This window comes from Xyrauchen texanus, chromosome 43, assembly GCF_025860055.1.
Source record: "Xyrauchen texanus isolate HMW12.3.18 chromosome 43, RBS_HiC_50CHRs, whole genome shotgun sequence".
Lineage (NCBI taxonomy): Eukaryota > Metazoa > Chordata > Actinopteri > Cypriniformes > Catostomidae > Xyrauchen > Xyrauchen texanus.
In genome coordinates, this window is record NC_068318.1 from 13,719,646 (window position 1) to 13,745,900 (window position 26,255).

At 42.4% G+C, this 26,255-nt stretch overlaps 1 protein-coding gene across 1 annotated transcript in view; it reads right to left on the minus strand.

Moving 5' to 3' along the window:
- Nucleotides 1-229: 229 nt before the first annotated feature.
- The window catches only part of LOC127635842 (GDNF family receptor alpha-2-like), a 147,177-nt gene continuing 121,151 nt past the window's right edge, over nucleotides 230-26,255 (minus strand). Inside the window, exons 6-9 of the mRNA XM_052116089.1 lie at nucleotides 23,310-23,450; nucleotides 14,582-14,769; nucleotides 768-818; nucleotides 230-688 (exon numbers count right to left, since the gene is read on the minus strand). Coding sequence (XP_051972049.1) covers nucleotides 536-688; nucleotides 768-818; nucleotides 14,582-14,769; nucleotides 23,310-23,450 — 533 coding nt within the window. The 3' untranslated portion in view covers nucleotides 230-535. The remainder of the gene's footprint in view (nucleotides 689-767; nucleotides 819-14,581; nucleotides 14,770-23,309; nucleotides 23,451-26,255) is intronic.

Genomic DNA, 26,255 nt, shown 5'->3' on the forward strand with positions numbered 1-26,255 from the left:
TTTTTAGGTGAACTATCCATTTAAATAGATATTCTATGTCTGATCTCAAGGTAAATATACAGAGACTTCAATGGGTCAATCAAAGCAATCAAAAGATCATCAGTCTTTGCTGCAATGCATCATGTTAGATCATCAATCATCATGTTAGATAATGTTACTGGCTACTTCCTTCCTTGCAAGAGAATAATCCCACTGAGTTTGTAGAAGCTCTCTTTTTGTCTTTATTTGTCTTATTTTCTCAGAGTTCCACTGTCAGCTTCAAAACATCCATGTCTGTTTAAAAACCACCTGTGGCTTCCTCACTCTCTCTTTGATGGGGCACTGGACTACAAGCAGACTTCTGGATACTCCTCCTAAGGTTTTGTTGTTTTGACTTGTTTTTGAAGATGGTGTGTGGTACACATCTAAACACACACACACTAAGAGAGAGAGAGAGAGAGAGAGAGAGAGAGATCAATGTCACTTTTTAGAAGTTCTTTGATTGAGGTCAGAAGTTTCCATCAGATTGTTCCAGGTGTTTAGAGTCAGGCTGTGTTTACAGAAGCTGATTGACCAGTGCAAAGGTCAGCATCACTGTGACGGCTGAAACACTGATTGAAGTCACAGATGAATGTCTGGCTCTGTTGTTGTCTGCCTGCTGGGAGCCCACTGAGTCAATGGATCCCTCCATATTGGGATTTATCACATTCTGCTGAAACATTACAAGATTTTTTAGTTATTTGTTTTGTAATAAGATGTGTTATACTCTTTTGTGAAATGCAGCTTACCTCATCAGCACATTCAAAACTGTTTGAGGGACGACACATTTGCACACTGTCCTGTGGAAAAAATAATTATTAAGATATGTATTATTTATTACTGTCAGTGTTTCTTAACCTTTTTGACCCCAATTGTCCAGAAACTACCAGTGTCAATAGATTAAATTGCAATAATGATTAGTTTCAGAATTCCAGAATTTTTAAGAACTTTGAGTTTATATGTTGTAGGCCTACAGCTTAAATGAGTGTGATGTATTTTTTGAAATAAGTTGATAATAATGGGTCCGCTTCATATAGGAATTGTCACTTCTGTGCCATGTCACTGTCATATCAATGTGCTTTCAGCAGGTGGGCTTATCATCTTCCACAAAGCAGAACCAGGACCAAACAATCAGATGTTTAACAATTTAAAGATATGACACATACTTCACATGTTCAGATATGTTTAAAAAAAGGCTAGTATAGTACTATCTATTATTAAAAATTGCAGCTTCTTAAAAAAAATACATAAATAAAAAATACCTGCAGTTGTTTTACAATAAAGCCCCTAATTAGGAAGTTTACAAAAAACGTTCAAAGGTTTGCTTGATTTAAGCACTGTGATTTTTTAGGGGTGTTTCATGGTTCGGAAGGCAGTGCTTTAGAATGCTAACAAACAACAGAGAAAGAAAAAGCAAACCTGTGGGATTAACATTACTGAATAAAGAAGTTAGTTCTTACAATGAGCCTGCGCTGCGGCTTCTTCCGCCAGGGAAGAGAGCCCGACGCTTCGGTGCTCTAGCTCTGAGGAGGTAGAGTTTCTGAGCATTTATGAGAGTGACACAAACACTAACACAATAAGGGGAGAGGATTCGCCATCCCTCTCCCCAGCATATGAGGAGCTTATTGAGGTGATAACTCGTGCTGTTAATAAATTAAATATTGACTGGCCAGCAGAAAAAAGCAATATTGGTCCTAAAAGCAAATTAGACAAGCGTTTTCTCACATCTAATGTTTCATCTCAACCACGGGCCCTTCCATTTTTTCCTGATCTACATAGTGAGCTATGTAGATCATGGAATAAACCATATTCGTCACATCTTTTTAGTCCCCATGTTCACACATATTCAAATATAAAGGGGCTGAAAGTTTTTGGTTATGGGTCGATGCCCCCAGCAGAACAGACGCTCGCGAGCTATCTGTCTCCTGGGTCAGCATCGTCCCTGAAGGATCCCGTGTTGCCGAATAAACCACTAAAAACCACATCCAATTTAGTGGGTAAGGCTTATACGGCAGCAGGTCAAGCTGGAGCCTGTCTGCACAGGATGGCAGTGCTCCAAGCCTATCAGGCAGATCTGCTGGGGGATATCGATAGGAGTGAGGGAGTTAGTCCCGACAAAATTCGAGAACTTCGTCGGGCTACAGATCTTTCTCTCAGAGCTACAAAGGAGACCGCCCGTGCTATTGGGCGGTCTATGGCAGCCCTCGTAGCTACTGAGAGACATATTTGGTTAAATCTTGCAGAGATTAAAGATAAAGAGCGGGCGTTTCTTTTAGATGCCCCTATGTCTCCCTCTGGTCTCTTCGGTGACTCAGTGAATACGGTTGTTGAAAGGTTTCAAGAAAATAAGAACAATCTTTTAAAAAATTCCTTTCTCGCCGAGTCCATCCCCCTGGGGATGCTGGGCATGAGCATCCCCAGCCAAGTTCCTCGCACCGTGTGCAACAGAAAATAAGTGTCGCGTCACGTGCTCCCCCGAATAAATCTTGGGGACCGAGCCAACGCTCTCAGCCAAAGTCGGCTAAGTCTAAACCGGATCTGAGGACCGTACTTACGGCTAAGAAGGCTTCGGCTCAGAAAAGGTTCTGACGCTGTGCACGTCAGACCATCGAGGACAGCCCCAACCGGGGTGGAGCGGTGTACACCTCAGAATACGGTGCCCGCTCCACTTCGGGGTCCTCATGGGACCAGTCTGCCAACCCCGCCACCCTTGGTGCTTCGGGGAGCAGTGGTATCCAGCGAAAGTTTGTCGCAATGTCGACTCGACGTTGCGTCGGACGTGAGCCCTCTGAGGGGGGTTCAAAAACAGTCAGTTCGGTTGTTTCCTGCCAATATGCTTCAGGTCGCCAAAGTGGCTGTTCCTTTAACACCAGAGGCCAGTCTCGAGAGACTGGTACCCTTAGTAGATTTTCTGACAGAGTGGAAGAATCTGACGAATATATCTCCTTGGGTCCTGCAGATAATAGAGAAAGGTTACAGAATCCAATTCGGTTCTCCTCCGCCTCGTTACAATGGGGTGTTACTCACAGTAGTACATCCCTAGCAGGCTCTGGTAATGGAGCAAGAAGTAGAGTCTCTCTTAGCAAAGGGAGCTATAGAACAGGTGTACTCCCCCGACAGAGAATTGGGGTTTTACAGCCGATACTTCATTGTTCCAAAAAAGGATGGGAGGTTGCGTCCAATTTTAGATCTCCGTTTGCTGAATCGTGCAGTCATGAAATTGAAATTCAAGATGCTCACACTCAAACAGATAGTGACTCAAATCAGATCCGAGGACTGGTTTGTCACGATAGATTTGAAGGACGCTTACTTCCATGTCTCCATCCTCCCTCAACACAGGAAGTTCCTGAGGTTTTCTTTCGGGGGCAAAGAATACCAATATCGGGTGCTTCCATTCGGTCTAGCTCTGTCACCCCGCATGTTCACGAAGTGCGTAGATGCAGCTCTGGCCCCGCTCAGGCTGCAGAGCATACGCATTCTGAACTACATCGACGACTGGCTGATTCTGGCGGAATCAGAGCAGTCAGCGGGTCGGCATCGAGATGTCGTTCTCGCTCAACCTTATAACGCGAGTAACGCACTGGATGTGCTTATATCCTTTCCTGGTCATGACGTCACCCGCCCGTGGCGTTCATTCATTCCATTGACTAGTTGACACACGTGCTTCAGAGGTAATCATGCAAAGGCATTCCCAATGCGCCATCGACGCATCGTCTCGTTCCCTTCTCAGGGAACTAGGGTTATAGTCGTAACCTGAGACGTTCTATCACACATACACTTTCGTAAGTTTGCAGAGACACTGAAATACAATATTAATGTTTTGACATTGATAACATCAGTGCTTTTACATTTAATCAACTTAATAGGCATACAAATGTTTACAAATCCTTTGGGTTAAAAAAATAGGACATTTTTGGACAATTGTGACACAAAAATCAGGTAATAAGTGAAAAATATAAATATTACATTGTAACATTGACAGTGTTTCACTTGCATTTCATTTTGAGCTTTGATGATAATTAATTTCAGCCATACAATGGTTGGATGGTATTATACATTAAGGATTAGTTCCATCCGGTTGTCATTTTTACATAAACATGACATTAAATGGTATTTCTCTAAAAAATAAATTCCTTCATTTTTCAATAAACCTGCTCTTTGGCACAGATCAAGGTTGTATTCAACATATTTGCTCTGCAAACACTATGCATGCTTTGGATTTTCTTTCCACCATCATTTCAGGATGACCAGAGCAATATTTCAGACGTGATGATTGGTCCGCTGGTTAGTTCAGTTGTGAACGAGTTCTACAGTCACATGACTTTTTATGTGCATCTTCAATTCCAAATAAATAATTTATTCTGTAAATGTATTTTTATCATAGTTTTTGCAAATTTCTGCTTATCAAATAAAAAAATTATACATATGAAGCAAGCATATTTGATTTTAATGCACATTTTGGAGATTGTATTTGCATCCTGGTGTTTACATCCAGCACTTTTAATGCAATATTCCAAAATGCGCATTAAAATTATGTGGATGGAAACTCAGCAAATTATGTTCTACTGTAAACATCTGGCTAAGGAGTTTGCATGGCTGTATTCTTGTATTCTATATACTTTTGGTCTTTTAGTGTATATCAATCAGGTGAAATATCCTTATTCATTAATTCTTAATATAGAGACTAATGTAGAAGGAAGAATTTGTTTTTTCATGCATAACGTCTAGGTTACTGTTATAACCTCCATTCCCTGATGGAGGGAATGAGACGTTGTGTCGAACGAAGCCACACTAGGGGACTTTCTTGAAGGCCTCTCCTTGAATCACGTAGCCGAGTCGGATGGTCCTTGCTGACGGGTTGGGAAATGAAAGCCACACGTCCAAGCTCCATGTGAGGGGCACTAGGGGGACGATCGCTTTTGATGTACCTGGCGAAGCTTCGCAGCGGGGCGGAGCAGGTAGTGTCGTGTCGGAGGCAAAAGCGCGTCCCGATTCTGTTGTTCTGAGAGAATTCTCGAAGTACTTACCTTGCTCCATGCACCCGGCAGGGGTCGGGTTAGTGACTGAGGAGGAGGTCCCGTGTAGGCGTCGTCTAGACTCGTCAGAAACGGCCGGCCGGGGGGCAGTCATGGGTCCGGAGGCAAGGGGTCCGTGTCAGGGGTGCCGGGACTCGGCACCTGGTTGCCATGAGAACGGCATCCTCGAGGACGTTTGATAGACGGGGGTGTGCACTTCCTGCGGGCGCTTGACGCTGGGAATGAGAGCTGGGCCCAGGATGAGGCGGAACTGTCTGGCGTTTGGAAGCCGCAGGGGAACGCCCTCGGCGAGCAGATGGAGCATGACCCACGCTGGAATGGGGGGGCATTATGTGGGAAATGGTCTCCATCTGTTTCTTCACTGCCGAGACCTGCTGGGCAAAGTCTTCGCCGTTGTCGCCAAAAAGGCCAAGCTGGGAAACGGGGGTGTTGAGAAAGCGTGCTTTGTCTACCTCCCGCATCTCAACCAGGTTCAGCCATACGTGACGTTCCTGGACCACAAGGGTGGCCATCGCCTGCCTGAGTGTCCACGCTGTGACCTTCGTGGCATGGCCTCCGTGGCATGGCGCCCGGACCCGAGAAACCAATCGTCTAGCCATGAGGGCTGCGAGGAGGAAAGAGGGTTCCAGTCCAACCCCACGCTCATGGTATCCGGGCAAGCATGTCGGCCATCTGAGCATCAGCCTCATACTGGCCATGCCGACCCGAAGGTGGCGGGAGGCGGCGGCTGGAGTGGCATTCCTCTTTAAGAAGGAAAGCCGCGACCGCAAAGTTGCCATGGTTAAGTTCTCGCAGTGAGAACATGAACATCCACAAACACCGCGGTCAGTGTGATTATCGCCCCAGACACACGAGGCAGCATCTATGACCGTCAGGAGCGGAGAGAAATCGACCACATCTAGGAACTACAAAGGGGCGGAAGAGCATCTTTACAAAGACGTGCCCTGAAAAGGACGTTCAACGCCAGCTGTGTGCTCTTTTAGAGAAATAAACTCTTTTGGGGAAAATACTCTCTTTTAGAAGTGCTGTCGAAGAGCCCAGGGGCAAAGCTGCACTGCCATGCAGAGAAGGAGAAAGCCGCTGATATGCACCATAGATCCAACAGCAGACGCTCTACAGAGGTGAGTGGAACAGAAGTTTTCTCAGATCGCACAACCGCTTGGCTCTGAAGAAGAAATCTGAATGAACAGATGCACGATTCCCTCCTTTTATACCCGTATGTCTGGGGGAGTGACATGCAAAGTCTGTCAGCCAAATTCTCATTGGCCTTTTCTCAAGTTCAGAGGAAACCGAGGCCTACAAGAAAGTCCCCTAGTGTTGCTTCATTTGACCCAATGTCAAGTGAGCGACAGACGGGGAACTGTAAAATGACCAGTAAATTGCTATAATATAATCATACAGTATTGAACTGTAATATCGATTACTTTTATGCTGCCTTTATGTGATTTTTGGACCTACAAATTTCTAGCCACCATTCACTTGCATTGTATGGGCCTACAGAGCTGAAATATTCCTCTAAAAATATTGTTTGTGTTCAGCAGAAGAAATAAGTTGTACTCATCTGGGATGGCAATGGGATGAGGAATTTTTGGGTGAACTATGTCTTTAATGTTTTACTATATAGAATTACTGTATGTCATGATCCAGTTCCCTTATTCTTGTCATGCTCAAATAAAAAAAAAAAAAATATATATATAATGTGTTTTCTTTATTATTAATAAATTGTATTTAATAACAACAAAAAAATATTTAAAAAATACAAATGTAAGGGATATTTACAACTAGTTACTGTACAGTTATTTTTAGAGTAATTTACCTCAGCTACCAATTACTTTAATCAGTAAATTACTGCACACAACAATTGCAGAAGCTTACCGCTATCAAGTTTTTACAGTAACTAGCTGGCAACAGTGTAGCCAGTATGTTACTGTAGAAAAATCAAGGTACGGTCTAACAGTGAACATTCTATTTAATAATTCTTTATACATACATTCTGGAGTACGGCTGCTTACTTACTCAACACATTAAACTTCTAAATGCACTAAGTAATCAAACATATGCCAGCAACAATGTCACATAACCACACTCAGAGATACACTATTTCCTCTTACTACAATTGCCAGAGACACAAATTAAACTAGTTATTTCCCAGAAACTCGATATTCCTGCTTGTGAAATTTCCATAATTTGTTTCAGCATGGATGAGAGAGTGCAGTCATTTAGCTCTGTAACCAGGGGATTATGACTCCTCAGGACTTAAGACAAAACTGCAAGGCATGATGTGATAGTGAAGTGGCCACACAAAGCCATATCTTTATAAGTCAGCCCCTTTCAGACTTGGATTAGCTAACAAATGATTAATATGATGACATCACTTAATCAGTATTACATTTCTTCCTGTATGTAGGCAAAATCATGCCTCCCAATCATGTTCCGTACTTGAAATGAGCACTGTCACCATCATACGCTGTAATTTGGAAATGGGTGTGGTGATATTTTGGCTCACTTATCGGACAGAGAGAGTCAAGAGGAGACTTATTGGGTATGAAGAAAAAATTAATGGGATAGGGATACTACAGGCCAGATTCAAACCTGTGTTTCCCATCTGAGCACTTTGGCTGAACATTTGGGGATCTTGTGCATTAACCAACATGCCATCGCTCTAACTGCTACAACACAGTGTGACGGTCATTTAGCGGTTATCATCTCCTTTTCCTACCTTCCTACAGGTTTTCTGGTTTTAGCTGGATTAAGCTGGTCTATCTGGACTCTAGCAAAACTTCAGCTGGTTTGCAAATCAAGCAAACAGATCAGCTAAGACCAGTAAACCTTAAGCTGATTTAAGGTGTATTTTTCAGCCTGATCTCATGAAATTTACATGACCATGGGAAACTTTTTGAGTTCAAAATGATGTGCTGTATAATACGTTTGGCTAAAATTTCCCATTAAAATGTAAAGTTTTTCAAATGATGCATTACAGTAAAAGTGTGTCGATATCATTACATAGTAGAGTAATTGAGCAAAGAAGTGTTTTATTGTCATATTCAGCTATTGTATTGATTTGTGTTGTAACGGTGGCAGCTCCCAGGGAAAACATTTTAAATCAGTAATTCAATAAATTGATCTAAATTAAACTGTTTGGGTGCCAGACAGGAGTAAGCCTGTCAAAATTACAAAAAGATACCACAGAAAAGCTCTAAAAGCCACTAGTTACATACATACAAAATAATAACTTTTCTTTTTCCTTTTTTCTTTGTTTTTAGTTCTTGACACCAACATAAAATAAAAAGGCTTGAGAAAAAGAGGTTTCTAGTTCAGTTTCCAGTTATATTTTCACAACAAAAACATCCAAAACAACACATTACATGTACTTTTTTACACCGTGACCCAAACAATTGAGTAATGGGGAAAACAAAACAAAAAATCAATAAACAAAATATTGTGATATGGTCGAGGATCCGCTCTAATCCCGCATTTAAATCAGCAGATTCAAGAGTACAGTTCTAATCGAATAACCATTTTAAAGGAAATTACAAACCAGACGCGGCATCAGCCAATTTTGCCGGGGCTTCAGCCCCGAATGTTTTGAGTGTAGACCCGAATGTATTTTGAAAAGTTGATAGGCAATTGTCCGGTTTCATATTTGTCAATGTAAACCCCCGAAATTATAAGTTGCCTTATTTCATTGTGCTTTGGCTTTGCACATACTGCTTACAGCCAGTAAAAATAGATATAGGTCTTAAAAATAATCTAGCCTATAGAATAAGCTTCTTTGCTGTCGGTAGCCTATGAGCTACTCCGTTTCTTCTGGCGAGTTAACAGCAGTTTGCAGGAAAGACAGCAAAAATTAAGCAAATGAGGCTTTGGGGATTTTTCCGGAAGTCATTGTGTAAGAATAAAAAAAATTTTTTTGGTCCTTAAAGTCTGAAGATCTGGCTGGCTTTCACCCACAGTAGTAGGGTGACCATACGTCCTCTTTTTCCGGACATGTCCTATTTTTCGGACCATAAAAATGCGTCCGGCCGAGATTTCTAAATTTGCGAAAATGTCCAGGATTCGGCTGTAGTTGCATTATGATGTGTATCTGGTCTAATACTTTATTTTGAGTGTGCACATGTTTGCATTGCTGTAACCCCTCTTTGTAAATCCCGCCTTCTCGCACACCAATTGGTCGATTATAAGAGGCTTGCAGCAACTATTGGCCAAATTCTTGCCAGCCAATCTCTCCGCGAACGCACGAAGCGCTATTGTGTTCGGCATTAAACAGTTGCTTGACAGCAGCAGCAAATGACAGCTGAGTGGAAACAATGCCCAAAGAAAAGTGCAAATTTACAGAAGATTTGCACAAAAATTCCCATGCTTTTGTCCAGGTGGAGATCAGTAGGAAACAGAATGTATGACATGTAAAGATGGCACTTATGTGTCAGTTGCTAATAAAGGTGCAAGTGATTTAGAAGCACACGTTAGCTATGCGAAGTATAAAGGGTCAGCAAAAGGTGAAAGTTCATCAGGTAAATTAACGGACTTCTTTTTTTGACCAGGTAAAATTATCACATTGCTTCATTTTCCATGGCCATTCAAAATAATAGTAATAGTAAATGAAGGTGCACTCATGGCATCAAATATTTTATTTTAGTACATGGACATTCAAAAGAATGTTGGAAATTGTTATTTGTTTATATACATGTTACATGTTATGTTGTGCTAATTGAGTGTCTTTTTCTCTGTATTAAAGTTTGCATTCATTGTAACACTGTTCATCAGGTGTTGTTTTCTCTAAAAATAACCAATAAGCATTAACATAAAATGTATGTGTGACTTGTTTTGTGATATTAGTTTGTAGTAAATATATACTTTGATTTGATTAAATGGTTTTGTAGAGTGTAGCAAAAATGAGTAACAGACTGAGGAGCAGCAGCAGCAGCTGTGCCAGAATCAGGCATGGAAACTGGTAACAATTAATCAGTCACTTTACTTTAGAGAAAGTTAAAAGTGAAACACTGTTTATCCCAATGCTCCTAATGATCCTAATGAATGGATTTTGATAGATGAACATTGAGAATTATATACAGTTCGATGCCATGGTGTCAATGAACTTAGACTAAAGTAATTCATGTATTGCTTTAACTTAGGATCTTATACATCATTTTGACTATTTATGTCAAAAGATATAAATTATTTATATTAAATATTGTTTTTACCTCACTTTACTCACTATAATATAACTCTTTTGTGATGACTTTATGTTAATGTAGGCTACATGAAAATTCAAGAATCATGATAGATCTTAGGCCAATCCCACTGATCTGCTCTTCCCAATACATTTTCTTCAATGGTATTTATGGAATGATTTTCCGGACATTATTCAAAAGGAATTGCAAATTGTATTTGCAATTGCGTTTTCAATTTGTGGACGCATAAAATGTGACATAATCCAAACGCAATTGCAAATCGCGCATTACCGTTTGCATTTTCGTTTAAGCGAACGCACAGTGACTGCCAGATTTGAAATGGAAAAGCAAAGTCCGTTTGCAACTGTGTTTCCCATATCTTACGAGTTTTGGCCCTGTCATATTTAAATAGCAATTTCAATTACCACGTCTGCTTTTTCACTTTCTCAGCGTCGCGTATGTAGCCAGCCAAAACTCAAATGGAATACTAATTCCCTTAGTATTTCCATTGATGCCTTACACGGAAACCTGTCAATCAGGGTCGAGGGTGGGATTATGCTATGGGGCGTGTTTGTCTTGGGAAGTGACGTCACTCACAGTCGACGGTCAAGATCAAATAAACCGGCGTCTGTTCAGGGCATCACCTCTTTATTTATTTTGTATTTATTTTAATGTTTATTTGACAGGGACAAATGCATAGAACATTGCTTTATAAAGAATACAAAGTAGATGCCACGCATACATGTTTCTAGCCATGACTAATTTGCAACCCCTGTCCCTGGTTAGGCTTATAAATTTAAAACAAAAATGACAGAGTATTGAGTTTAAGATTTATAATTAATAAAATACATACAACAAATACATCCCATATATGAAATAAGATATGGGCTTAAGTAGATGTGGAAGTCACTATAAAACAAAGTCTAAACACATTTAACAATACAAGAACGCAAAAGGGTGCATATGTCTGTGCGTGCTCACATATGCAACATTATGTTTGTATGCATTGTGTTATGTCCTGTACAGTCAGTGTTCACAAAGTTGTTTCAGTTTCAGCCTTTGCTTTAAATGTGTAAAACCTTGAAGTCTGTCAATGTTTTAATTTGTGCAACGTTGTTCACACACTTAAAAATTAGTTTTAAAAAAGAAAAATTTACAAAACTGTCAAAACTTAAGATATTATGCTTCCTTAGAATGATGCAGTGATGCCATCTTACAGATTTCTGGTCCATTACTTTTAATGCTTGTTTATATAATGATTCTTGACCGTCGACTGTGAGTGACGTCACTTCCCAAGACAAACATGCCGTATAGCATAATCCCACCCTTGACCCTGATTGACAGGTTTCCGTGTAAGGCATCAATGGAAATACTAAGGGAATTAGTATTCCATTTGAGTTTTGGCTGGCTACATACGCGACGCTGAGAAAGTGAAAAAGCAGACGTGGTAATTGAAATTGCTATTTAAATATGACAGGGCCAAAACTCGTAAGTTATGGGAAACACAGTTGCAAACGGACTTTGCTTTTCCATTTGAAATCTGGCAGTCACTGTGCGTTCGCTTAAACGAAAATGCAAATGGTAATGCGCGATTTGCAATTTGCAAATTTGGATTATGTCACATTTTATGCATCCACAAACTGAAAACGCAATTGCAAATACAATTTGCAATTCCTTTTGAATAATGTCCGGAAAATCATTCCATAGGTATTGGTCTACAATTTGAAATATGTAGCACTTGATGAATTAGTTGTTTGAAGCTGATTTGCAATAAGTTATGTGCTGTATCTGTTCTTTTGCATCACAGATGATTCAGGGAGGAGAGAGGATAAGTTAAGGTGCGTACACACTGCCAGCGACTTTTTCGCTGCAGGTCGCGAGTAGCTGGCGGTGAAGTCGCTAGTGGGTGTTCCCACTACTGGTTGCCTAGTAACGTTTATAAATGACATTCACGGATGTCATTCCATTGCTGTTGACAGCGAATCTCTTTTCTTGCCACTAGAAACAAACATTTTGGAGGGAAAAGACTAAATATAAATGGAATCAGTACATAAAATGCTTTATATCAAAGATGAATGAGAAACAAGGCGTGCTGTTTGCCATTGCGGCTGCTTATCTGTGGCGAAAATCTGCAAATGCCAGTCTGTCTGGGTCCATAAAATCCCCGCGATCTCAGATACACCTTTCCACGCAGTATTTTTCTTAAAAATGTCCTTGTACGTGGGAAGAGACAAATAGAGCACTGGAAAATTTCTAACAGTAAGAATTAGCCTTTCATCCATCTTTCCGTTACTGCAGGAGCTGAGAGAGAGAGAGAAGGATCACGTGAGCTCTCCCGTCTTCTCTCCTATTGGCTGTCGCTTCCGTTAGTCGCTCTTCATTTGAATAAAGTTGAACTTGTCTCAACTTTGTCGTGTCGCTGGACACGCCCACATCTAGTCGCCAACGGTCGCGACAGCTCGAGTCGCCGGAAGTCGCTGTGCTCTCATTGAAAATGAATAGTATGGAGTCGCTGACAGTGTGTACGCACCTTTAGTCGAGGATAGTACTAGAGTGGAAGATTTAGGAACTGCAGAAACAGGCCCAGCCAGAGCAAAACTCAAAGAATACCCTCTCACCAGCTTTGGACTACAGAGAAGTGGTTCCTAGTGTGAAAATAAAATGGTCTGGGCTAAGCCCCGGATGTCCTTCAATGCTGGAAATGCCTCTGTTACAAACTATATTAAAGTTAAGTATTGTTCACTCTAATTGAAATTAAAAAAAGGAAAATATATATTCTCACACAACTATGGAAGAGGTGCCTGAATAAATGCATGGGCGAGAGTGGCATCGGTGTTAGGGTAAGTGTGTATGTGAAGCAAGCCTTACAGCCGAACCGCTACTCTTGGCAGCTTGGGGAAACAGCTTTGAACGGGGAGCCGTATGCAAAGATTTCCAGGGGAAATGGAGATACCTGGACTGAAACACACTTCAGCTATTGAGTAGACACCACTCTGTGCTGGAATTCAAAGCTATTGAGCTCAATTGCTCAGAACACTCCTGAAATCGCTCCAGTACTAAACACAGCATGCACCTAGCTGATGAGACCACGTCTTTCTCTACTCAGGTACTCGCTTTGCTCTCGACCTCCTTCTTACTTCCCACACCCCTTTTCCTTTGATGACTCCACCATATATATACTATATTACCTTACATACGTTAATTATGTTCCCATTTTATCCTAGGGGTGGCAACAACAAAGTGTTGTTGGTTTATGTGTCCCAGCTCCGCCACAGTGTGAAAGCAAATAAAACAAGAAGCTGTTGTAGCTACGTTAGTGTTTATTTCACCTAGAAACTGCAGCGAATTATAAAGTATGTAAAGTATGTTTTGCAAAAGTGTTTATACAGTACAGTAGAGTCATGTATTTACTATTAGACCAGATTAGTATTTTTACATTGAGATCACAGAGATTTAATAGGACAGCTAAACAGAACCGAGAGGAATCATTACATACTGTACCAGGGTTTCATTCACTGCACTGCTCCATTGTAATTTCCATACCATGATGTCATAACCTCTCTATTTGTATGTAATCCAAACTATCAACATGTGGTTGCTCAATCACCAGTGTAGAGAGCAATGCTGCAAGTCTGCACTGAATAGCCCTGCATGTACTGACAAATGCTCTTGTTTTATGAATTATTCACCTACTAAATTATACAAAAGCATTTTACCTTCCACTAGTCACTAGGCATATCTTTAGGTACAATATGGATTCCCCCCTCCTCAGTTATTGTAATGATTGTAACAGTTGCTTTCCTCAAGGTTTGCCCCAGATTTAAACTGAGTTAAATGGAATATTGGATAATGAGTGTATTTTGAGGCCAACTTTAAATCAACTTTACATAAATGATGTGCCACCACATGGAATTGTAGGAAAAAACTATAAAAATAAAGTTTTTTTTTTATTATTTATTTTATTTTATTTTTTTATTGTTTTTGCTGCACACTCCTCCAATCCGCTGGTTGGACAAACAGATACTAAAGCACCAAACTCATACCACACCAAGTCAAAGTAATAACATATAAGCAAATATTTTGATTGTGTCACAGAGCCAAAGTGTTTACGCTTTTCTTGGAAAACAACCAACAATTGGCTTACTTAGTTGATTCTACATATTAAACTGGGATAAGAGAAAGTATTTTAACATCGAAAAAGCCTTCGCTTTAAAATTAAAGGTCACCTTTAATTTAATCTAAAACGACCTTTAAATTCCCTAATTTGTAGTCTGTTTTAGACTTGCTGGGTGAGAATATAACACTACATCCTACTAATATAACACTACAGTACACCACAAAATTCTTCAGACCTACCTGCAGGTTAGCACATGTGGAGAAAACACATGCACTGTCAACTGGCTTCACATCATTTGAGTTGATGACATGCTTGGTGATGATAGCCGGCTGCAGATTGGTTCTTACTGATGGTGCCGCCGACTGAGACTCAATGATGGGAACTAGAGCTGCATCCGTACCATAACCAAAAGCCTGTATCGCATTTCCTGCACAATGAAACAAACACAAACTTATGTAATGTAGCCCAAACAAGTATTTGAACTCTTAAGCCACAAATGTATGAATCCCTTTGCATTTATGTAAAACAAAATTTGTAAACCAACTGGCATTTATTTAGGAGAAATATACTGTAGATCAAACACTTATCGAGCAAAAATAAGTTCCCTATCGAGAGGTCTCTCCTATTGCGTAAGTAGCTTACGCTATGGGAAAACTCCGTTTCTCGAGAAATATTGAAGTCTTTATGTAAAACGCATTGCAGCTGCACAGCAGACAGTGATGAGCGAGGCAGCTCAGTCATTGGCTGTGCTGCGGCAACTGCTCGAACCAGTGACGGGGCGACTTAGAACGCTCGACCAATGGGGGCGCGTCCCGCATTCGTGCGCTCAGAGCCTGCTGAAATTAGCATATGAGGGCTATATAATGAACGTCCCGTCATGCCAGTTCTTTTAGATTTAATCTCCTTCAGCGAAGACCTTCTCTTCGCTGGATCCTCCGGATTTTTGGAGTCTTTCGGCGCCGTGGACAAGCTTACAGCGGGACTGCTGAAAGGACGCCGGCATCTTCAGCCGCCTTCGAAGCCTTCGGCTACGCCATCCGGCGCGCATCGCATATCCTTTACTGAACAAGCGTTCGCCCCCGCGACGCTTTTTAAGAGTAAAACAGTTATTTTCCAGGCGTTGTTTCAAATGCCTTCAGCCTGCGCCTCGTGCAGAGGCACTCTTTCCGACGGAGATCGGCACATCATCTGCACTCGCTGCCTGGGTCTGGACCACGCAGAAGCTGCACTCATTCAGGGCGGATGCCCTGAATGCGACTCCTTGGGCCTCGCCGAGTGCGCACTTCGCTTTGCCGTTTTCACCGCCAGCGAGCCGGCTGCCCCGATGCTGCCACCTCTGTTCGAGCAGCGCAAGAAAAGCGCCGCTCACAGAGGCTGCCAGAGCACCCGACTCCGGTGATGTCACGCCGGCTCAGTCCCCGCGGGCATCACCGCTACCAGATGTCTCCCCGCCGCCGGTCCATTTCACGAGAGCGGACCTGCACCCCTCCAACAAAGCGGTGGGTCTCGTCTCGTTCGGCACATCAGGGGACGACGGCGGAAAGGATGACAGCCTCTCTCTTGATGCTGCATCCGACGACTGGCCGGGCTCGTTCGACCCCGCACCATCGGCATCAGCGGACACGAGCGCGGGCACCAGCATGGACTCGGAGATCGTCCGTATCCTGTCTAAGGCCGTGGAAGACCTCGGGCTCGACTGGTCTTCTCCGGAAGAACCTGCCCGCAGCCGGCTGGATGAGTGGTTCCTGCAGGGGCGCCGGCAGGCCCCCCGACAGAGACCCTCTCCTTTCTTCCCTGAGGTGCACGATGAGCTCACAAAGTCGTGGAAAGCCCCGCACTCGGCTCGCCTAAAGCCTTCTTTCTCTTCGCTCTCCTCAGTGGACGGCGTGAGAGAAAGAGGCTACGAGGCAACTCCGCCCCTAGAGGAGACTGTGGCCAACCATCTATGCCCACCCTCCACCGCTGGATGGAAGGCCAGAGCTTCTCACCCATCGAAGCCATGCAGAACCACATCAGCTCTCACCGGTCGCGCATACGCCGCCGCCGGTCAAGCTGCGTCAGCGCTGCATTCGATGGCGGTTCTACAAGTGTTTCAGGCCAAACTTCTCTGCTCTACGGACGAGTCTGGACCTGAACCCGACGCTTTTAAGGACCTGCGCAGTGCTACGGACGTAGCTCTGCGAGCCACAAAGGCCACCGCCCAATCCATTGGCCGGGCCATGGCTAATTTGATTGTCCTTGAGCGCCATCTGTGGCTAACACTAACGGAGATGAAGGACGCGGATAAGGCACCCTTCCTTGACGCACCTGTCACTCCGAGCGGCCTGTTCGGACCTAACGGTGAGAGATTTCACGGAGCGCTTCACTGAGGCGCGGAAGGATTCACAAGCTATGCATCACTTCCTGCCTAAGCGCTCCAGCTCATCTCAAAAACCGCCCAGCAGCAGCAGCGAGCCAGGGCAGAGCCGCCCGTCTCCAAGCCGAAGAGCAGACCTGAAAAGGACGCTCGACGCCGCTCGCGTTCCGCTGGCCGAAGAAAGCCGCAGGAGCAACGAGGCCCTCGACCCAGAATCACCCTGAACACAGGGCCTCGTAAGTCTTCCTAGCAGCAGGAAGAAAGAGAGGGAGTACGCGTCTCGCAAATGCCGGACCGCTCCCTCGCAAACATTTAAAACATTACCCAGTCCCCTTACAGGCGGCTGGAAATGTCTATACAGCAGTCAATGGGCCAGTCATAAAACTTGCTCACCTGCAATCAAACGCTGTTTTCACGGCGATACACAGAAATCACCAAAAGAGTCATTTTCTGCCTGTGTCACTAAGGGTTCACATGTCCACACTAAAGTGCGCATTCCCACATATCAATACTGTCCAAACAGTGCCAAACACCTCCCCAGCTCAGGCTGGATGTCTCAAAAATGTAGATCGTGTGCCTATTGTCATGTATGCACCACTACACACAAGCACTGTTCTCACAGTTATAAACACTTCCCCAGTAAAAACGGGAAGTGCTATAAGTGTAGCGCGTGTGCCTGCCGTATTGCACGCACCCCTACACACAGCTACCCACACAGTTTCAAACAGCTATGCCGCAAACATCACAGATGCAATGCGCGAGCTAAGAAACTCCCCGCTAAATCGCGGAAAGCTTTATGAATGTGGCGCGCGTGCCCATAATGATGAATGCACCCCCACTTCAAAACACTGTTCATACAGTTTCAAGCACCTCTCCGACTTATGCTGTGAGCATTTCGGAAATAGCGCATGTGCCTGTACTCTCACACGCACCTCTGCACTCGGCACTTAATACGGCAGCTCAGCATGCACCTGCGCCTCTGAGAGCCGTAGATTCTGTGTTAGCACAAAGCGATTTGCCGGCGGGGCCCATACGTCACTGCGACATTCCCCCAGTCGGCATTCAGCCCATATCTGTGTGAGCAGAAGCCTGGGAAAAAATCCCTGACATGCCGAAATGGGTTTTGAACATAATAAAACACGGATACTCACTTCAATTCGCTCGCAGACCAACCCACTTTTCAGCGGTGGTCGAGACGAAAGTGAGGAAAGATGTGTCACATGTTCTACGCACCGAGGTGCTCAAACTGATAGAAAAGGGCGCTATAGAAACTGTTCCTCCCTCTTAAACCGCCATTTTCTCGTCCCGAAAAAGGACGGTGGCCTTCGCCCCATCCTGGATCTCAGACATCTGAACAAAGCGTTAATGATTCGCTCGTTCAGAATGTTAACAACCAAACATATCCTCGCGCAAGTTCGCCCCGGGGATTGGTTTCTATCAGTGGATTTGAAAGACGCTTACTTTCACATCCCGATAGCACCTCACCACAGGCCCTTTCTGAGATTCGCTTTCGAGGGACAGTCATACCAGTACACAGTACTACCATTCGGCCTATCGTTGGCCCCCCGTACATTCACGAAATGTATGGACGTGGCACTTTCCCACCTGAGACAGCGGGGAGTGCGGATACTGAATTACCTCGACGATTGGCTAATCATAGCACAATCAGAGGTTCAGTTAATGACACACAGATCTTGGACTATCAGCCATTTACAATGCCTGGGTCTGAGAATCAATTTTGCAAAGAGCGTGCTATCCCCCAGCCAGAATATTTCTTTTCTGGGAATAGTGCTAGACTCAGTGCAGATGACAGCGCACCTCTCAGAACGCGCGCTCTCTATTCGACGCCTTGCAACATCGTTCAGAACGGGCGCGCACGCCCTGTCAAACGATTTCAGAGAATGCTCGGTCTCATGGCCTCGGCATCAGCTGTACTCCAGCTAGGATTGTTGCACATGCGTCCTCTCCAGCGCTGGCTCAAGAGCCGTGTCCCCACTCATGCGTGGCGCTCGGGCCACTTTTTGATCAGAGCGAATCACGGCTGTATAAAAGCCCTGACGCCCTGGAAAGCCATAAACTAGTATCAAACCGGCGTGAGTCTGGGCGTGAATACGCGGAGAAAAATGATCACGACAGATGCCTCCAAAATAGGATGGGGGGCCCTTTACGAGGGCAGGCCTGTTTCCGGCTTTTGGTCAAACCCGGAAAAGCGCCTACACATAAACTGTCTGGAAATGAAAGCGGTCGCCTTGGCTCTCAGAGCCCTGCTTCCGTACCTGCAAAATGAACACGTCCTGGTCCGAACGGACAACATGACGGTAGTTTCGTATATAAATCGCCAAGGTGGACTCAGGTCGAGCTCCCTGCACTCTATGGCCAGGGAGCTCATCCTATGGTCACAACAGCACCTGCGCTCGCTAAGGGCAGCGCACGTGCCAGGTGTCCTGAACCAAGGAGCGGACATGCTATCCAGAGACAAAGTTCTCCCAGGAGAATGGTCTCTCCACCCTCTGACGGTTCAGTGGTTATGGCGAACCTTTGGCAAGGCAGAGGTCGACCTCTTCGCCTCCAAGGAAAACGCGCACTGCCCTCTGATCTGATCGTTCGTTTCCTAAGAGGCGCTAGGATGATGAACCCTCCTCGCCCACCTTCGGTGCCGATCTGGGACCTGGCCACGGTCCTGGACGCACTCAAAGGTGCCCCGTTCGAACCTCTCCGAACCTACAGGTCCCCTCACTGCATTCCAACATTCTATCAGTCTGACTGTGGAATGAACTGGAGTGTGTATATGCTGGGCATCATCTCCTCCCTTATAAGGTCCGTCTCTGACCGACTTAGAGGGTTTATTATGCGTACCAGTACACAAAAGCTCAGTACATGAGATATGTGCTTGTGTTTGTACAAGGAGCGCCCACCTTGAAGGCAAGGAGCCCTGTCATACCCCACTATATAGCTCGCCGCTGGCCGGCTCGTGGAATATCACTTTGCTTTAAGGCTCAGGCACCTGCCTCTGGCTTTACAGAGCGAAGTCAGCACGCACGGCGTTTTACATGGTGTTCCCATAGCGTAAGCTACTTACGCAATAGGAGAGACCTCTCGATAGGGAACGACTCGGTTACTAACGTAACCTCGGTTCCCTGAGAGGAGGGAACGACTATTGCGTAAGCTGCCGTGTCTGTGCTTGGTCAGTTCGCTTCAGTCGATTGAACCTAAAAGAACTGGCATGACGGGACGTTCATTATATAGCTCTCATATTCTAATTTCAGCAGGCTCTGAGCACGCGAATGTGGGACGTGCCCCCATTGGTCGCGCGTTCTAAGTCGCCCCGTCACTGGTTCGAGCAGTTGCCGCAGCACAGCCAATGACCGAGCTGCCTCGCTCATCACTGTCTGCTGTGCAGCTGCAATGCGTTTTACATAAAGACTTCAATATTTCTCGAGAAACGGAGTTTTCCCATAGCGTAAGCTACTTACGCAATAGTCGTTCCCTCCTCTCAGGGAACCGAGGTTACGTTAGTAACCGAGTCGTTTCTTAGGTTTCAAAAGATAAAACAATACACTGTATGACGTGGTACCAGGCATTCGTTACCTTAAGACACTTAATCTATCAAATCTAACATTTAAAATCAACTTTTGACTAGGGGTGTATACGGCAGGGCCATAGCAATAGGGCGAAGGGTGGTAACGATTCTAGGGGCCCAAAGGTCTAGGGGGCCCCACAACAAATTCTAAACTGTATTTTTTAATAGGAAAGGGACCCAGAGCAATGTACAGTTAGGGGCACAGATTACATTGCTAAGTCCCTGGTATATCGTACAGCATTTTCACGGTAGGATAACCATCACAAAAATGACCATGGTTTAATGGTATCATGGCATTGAGGTGCATTGATAATATTATTAGCAGTTTAATATGTGGTTATGAAATATGCCTGATAAACACACAGAAAAATATTTCACTTATAACCAATTCTTAAACTTTTTGGGGATTTATTCAACTTTAATCCTTTAACTTTTGATCTTGAACATCAGGACACTCTCTTAATCTGATAAGGTAAAACAAGTAAAACAATAAAATAATAATAATGCAACATGTACAGTAGTCAGATGATTATAACTAAAGCATATTTTTTATTGTTATTTAATGATTTATGAAATTAAATTTTACTAATGTGTAATGATTTTTGCTCTGGCTAACACATCAGATTTCCATTTGTATGCATTGAGTAATTTGTTGCATATATAATTTTGTTTAATTCTAAACAATACCTACTGAAAATATATTATTCCTTTGTCTATTTTCTACCGGAGTTCCACTATCAATTCCTTGCACACCAAAAGCCATGCACTTTGCAAACCCTATTTAGGACTATTTTTATTTTTACAAATAATGAATATCATTAGTAGTATCAACACATTGTTGGCTTACTGTTGCATTGCACTTAGGCAAATGAACAAACAGTTGGCACATCGTAATGTTGAAAGAGTGCATAAATCTGCTTGCCGTATTTGTGAATGTGACAGAAAGCATGAACATAACTTTTACCTACCTAGTCATTACAAATCATGTACAACTACAATGAATCTGGTGTTTTTATGAAACAGGGGCTATAACTTATTATCCTGATTTGGATTTTATATGGATTTGTCTTTATATTCATGCAATACCATCAATGAGAAGATTTCAACAGTATGATAAACTTCCATTTCAAAACCTTCAAACCATTACATTCCTACTTTTTACTTTATTTTTTATTTTTTTTAATAAAGTAAGTTAATTTAGATATTACAACATGAAGAACATCTTTTAGGTTATGTCATACTTTTTTTTTTTGCAGTGTAGACCAAATGTATTTGAACACTTTCTGGTTGTCAAACATTATGAAATATAGTTTTATATTTTGTATCTGTTGCCATAAAATTCAGACAGTGAGTGCAATTACATGCACAATTTTTTACCAATAATTCTTTAAAACCAGACAATGTGTAAGGCAGGGGTCGGCAAATTTTTTGACATGGATTGCCATTTTTTTATTTTCCCGACCAATGGCTGTGCCGACACAAAAACAAAAAATGCTAATTTATGCGATTTTACGAAAATGAATCTATTTAGCGTTTTCTAATTGAATTGTTTATTTTTCATTACGAATCATATTATTAGCAAAAGAGTTTGATTGAAATTTTTTTACAAAACCAGATGATTATGATTTAATCATGATCCTGCATGTGAATTTTCACAGAGCATCTTAAGTGCTTTAATCAAAGAAAGCCTGTACTTTTGTACAAAATGAGTTAACACATTTAGTCACAAATTTGCTTATTTGATTACTGATCACAAAATTGTGTTTAATCTTAAATATTTCTTATATTATGTCAATGTGATCATGTAATCACTCGAACAGAAGCAACAGCGAGAGAGGAGCAGGCTATTTTATTTTATCCTTCCTCCTGATCACGCAGTGTGTTTTTATCAGCTGAATGGGAGTCTAAACACTATTAAAGGGTGATGAGACTCGCGTTGCACATGCAAGCCATTCACATATCACAAGTCGATCAACTATTTAGCCTCTTTCTGTGAATCTCACCTGCAATATCCTAAAACTTTATTTCCAGGTTTCATTTATATTTTGAATAGACTCTGATTTTTCACCCCACGTTGTGAGGGTCTACCAGCATGCTCTGTTGGAAATTCCAAGGGTTAATAGTGGTGTTTTCATTAATACACCATGTGTTGTTCTGAAAGAAAAAAGAAACAAATGAAACACGGAATATAGGCTGTCATCAGCGGAGCCTGACCAAAGCAAAGCGGACGAGTTGACTCGTGTGATTAAACAAAAGTGAAGTTCTGCCGGTTCATGATGTGCAAATGGCTTGCAAGCACTGCACGAGTCTGTTGGGTATACTGCAGTCTCATCACATATAACTTTTTGTTTAGCCTCCCATTCAGCTCATGAAAACACGCTGAGTTATTATGAGGAAGGATTACATCAAGATTTAGATTGGAATGCCAGTGCAGAATTTATATAAATAAAATAGTCTACTCCTCTCTCGCCATTACTGGCGTGCAAGTGAATACCCTCCAACATGCCATGGGTTGCGACCCCTGGTGTAAGGTCATGTTAATGCCTTAAAACCTTTCTCTTTAATCAGGAAAGGTCATCAAATGTAAAGCCAATTCTGAACGGCACGCCTCGATTTTTGCCCAATATGCCAACTTCACTCTATCTGTAAACACATTCTTGCGGCTTCATTGTTTGGATGTCTTGTCCACAGCTCTATTTACTTAGAGAAAAAAAAATATTATTACAAATCTTATATAAAGCTAGAGTTTATTTTTGATAGTTAGAACCATTTTGTTGTTAAACAAAAAAAGTTTGACTTAATCGTCCAAAAGTCAGCAAATACATTTTGGGGCCACTCTTCATAAAGACAAAACAATTCCTTAACAATAGCAATTAAGCATTGGTGTGAAAATGAAAAAGAGCCAGAGCAAGAGACATCACTTGCCCATAAGACAGAGCATTTCTCATTAACATGCTATTTAGGTTAAGCAGATTCGGATGACTTTCAGCATGCAAGTCGTGAGGTTAGGTGAGGTTTTGGCGCCACTCACTCAGGCAAGTGTTCTCTCGGAAGTCTCTGAGGAAGGCCTCACACTCAGCTTCATGATTTCTACTGCCTCGACAGCCACACCAAGGGGAGATGGTGATGTTAGTGTGGCTGGCATCCACGTAGTTAGGAGTCACATCTGAACCTGTAAGGCCAAGGATAGAGGTTCTCATAAATATTCATGGGGTGGGAACCATGCTGGTGTATAGATCTCACTGTCTGAAGTGAGTGGTGTTTGGCTGAGTATAATCACCAGATGTTGTTGGTCTGCTCTCTTCTTGAGATAAATTTGTTAACATAATGACTGCAGATTTTTAATCCTCCAGGATTAATCCCAGGTAAAAGGCTAAACTAAAGCAATTAAAAATGTTATTTGATGTCATGCAAGCCTAGTTTACCCAGCACCTGTCACAACTGGAATCATTATTAAAAAGATAATTATTACCAAGTCAGTGTAATAAATGTGTGACAAAGGAAAGGGGTTTTCAAACATATATTTGTTCAAAAATAGTTTGCATACAGTCATGTGAAAAAGATAGGACACCCCATGAAAACCTTTGACTTTTTCAACATATGGACATTAGATCTTCATTTTAACAATATTGAGAGATGGAGGTAATATAAATAAACTAATATACATTGGATATATAAGTCTGAACACCCTTGCTAAAATGCCAGGTTTTTGTGATGTAAAAAAATGAGACAAAGATAAATCATGTCAGAAATTTTTCCACTTTTAATGTGACCTATAATGTGAACAATTCAATTGAAAAAAAAAAACTGAACTCTTCGTGGGGGAAAAATTCAAATTAAAAACCTTATAATAACCTGGTTGCATAAGTTTGCACACCCTCTTATAACTGGGGATGTGGCTGTGTTCAGAATTAACCAATCACATTCAAACTCATGTTAAATAGAAGTCATTACACACCTGCCATCATTTAAAGTGACTCTGATTAATCACAAATAAAGTTCAGCTCTTCTAGTAGGATTTTCCTGACATTTTCTTAGTTGCATCTCAGAGCAAAAGCCATGGTCCGCAGAGAGCTTCCAAAGCATCAGAGGGATCTAATTGTTGAAAGATATCAGGAGAACGGTACAAATAATTTACAAAGCATTAGATATACCATGGAACACAGTGAAGACCGTCATCATCAAGTGGAGAAATTATGGTACAACAGAGACATTACCAAGAACTGGACGTCCGTTCAAAATTGATGAAAAGACTAGAAGAAACCTGGTTTCCAAGAGGCCTAAAGCAACATTAATAGAACTGCAGGAATTTCTGGCAAGTACTGGCTGTGTGCTACATGTGACAACAATCTCCTGTATTCTTCATATGAATGGGTTATGGGGTAGGCCTTTTCTTACAAAGAAAAACATCCAAACCCAGCTGAAGTTTGCAAAAGCAAACATCAAGTCTCCCAAAAGCACGTGGGAAAATGTGTTATGGTCTGATGAAACCAATGTTGAACTTTTTGGCCATAATTCCAAAAGGTATGTTTGGCACAAAAACAACACCGCACATCACCCAAAGAACACCATACCCACAGTGAAGCATGGTGGTGGCAGCATCATGCTTTGGGGCTGTTTTTCTTAAGCTGGAACCGGGGCCTTAGTCAGGGTGGAGGGAATTATGAACAGTTCCATATACAAGGCAATTTTGGCACAAAACCTTCAAGCGTTTGTTAGAAAGATGAAGAGTAAGTTCAGCTTTCAGCACGACAATGACCCAAAGCACACATCCAAATCCACAAAAGCATGGCTTCATCAGAAGAAGATTAATGTTTTGGAATGGGCCAGCCAGAGCACAGACATGAATCCAATTGAACATCTGTGGGGTGATCTGAAGAGGTCTGTGCACAGGAGATGTCCTCGCAATCTGACCGATTTGGAGCGCTTTTGCAAATAAGAGTGGCCAAATATTGCCACGTCAAGATGTGCCATGCTAATAGACTCTTACCCAAAAAGACAGAGTGCTGTAATAAAATCAAAAGGTGCTTCAACAAAGTATTAGTTTAAGGGTGTGCACACTTATGCAACTAGGTTATTGTGAGTTATTTTTTTCAAAGTTTTCAGTTTGTTTTTCAATTGAATTGTTCACGTTATAGGTCACATTAAAGGTGGAAAAAGTTTTGACATGATTTATCTTTGTCTCATTCTTTTACATCACAAGAACCTGGCATTTTAACAGGGGTGTGTAGACTTTTTATATCATCTGTAACTGAAGAAATGTCTTTTTAAAATTATTTGTAAAATGTACTTAATAGAAATGCAATTTTTGGTGAGGACATCCCCACATTTATTTACTACTTAAAATGCATCAAATTAGAATCAGGTGCACCTCATCAGGTGCAAAAGATAAGTACATCGTTAGAGAGGATTGTGGAGGAGCCTCTCTTATTTAAACCTCAGACATTTAATTTGGTTTAGTCTTGATTGTTGAAGTGACATCACCACGGTGAGATCAAAAGAGCTCTCTGAGGACTTCAGAAAGAAGGTTGTAGATGCATACGAGTCTGGGAAGGGATATAAAAAAATCTCCAAACAATTTGAAATCAGCCATTCCACTGTCCGGAAAATAATTTACAAGTTAAGAAAATTTAAAGCAACTGCCAACATGCCCAGGTCAGGCCGTCCTAGCAAGTTCAGCCCAAGAGCAGACCGCAAGATGATTAAAGAAGTCTCCAACAATCCTAAAATTGTATCTCGGGACCTACAGGTAGCTCTTGCCACTAGATGTCAAAGTACATGCATCTACCATAAGAAAGAGACTGAACAAGTTTGATTTGCATGGGAGGTGTGCAAGGAGGAAACTCTTGCTGTCAAAAAAATCATCAGGACAAGACTAAAGTTTACCAGAGAACTCTTAGACAAAGACCAGGACTTCTGGAACAAAGTGCTTTGGACAGATGAATCCAAACTTGAATTGTCTGGGCACAGTAACAGA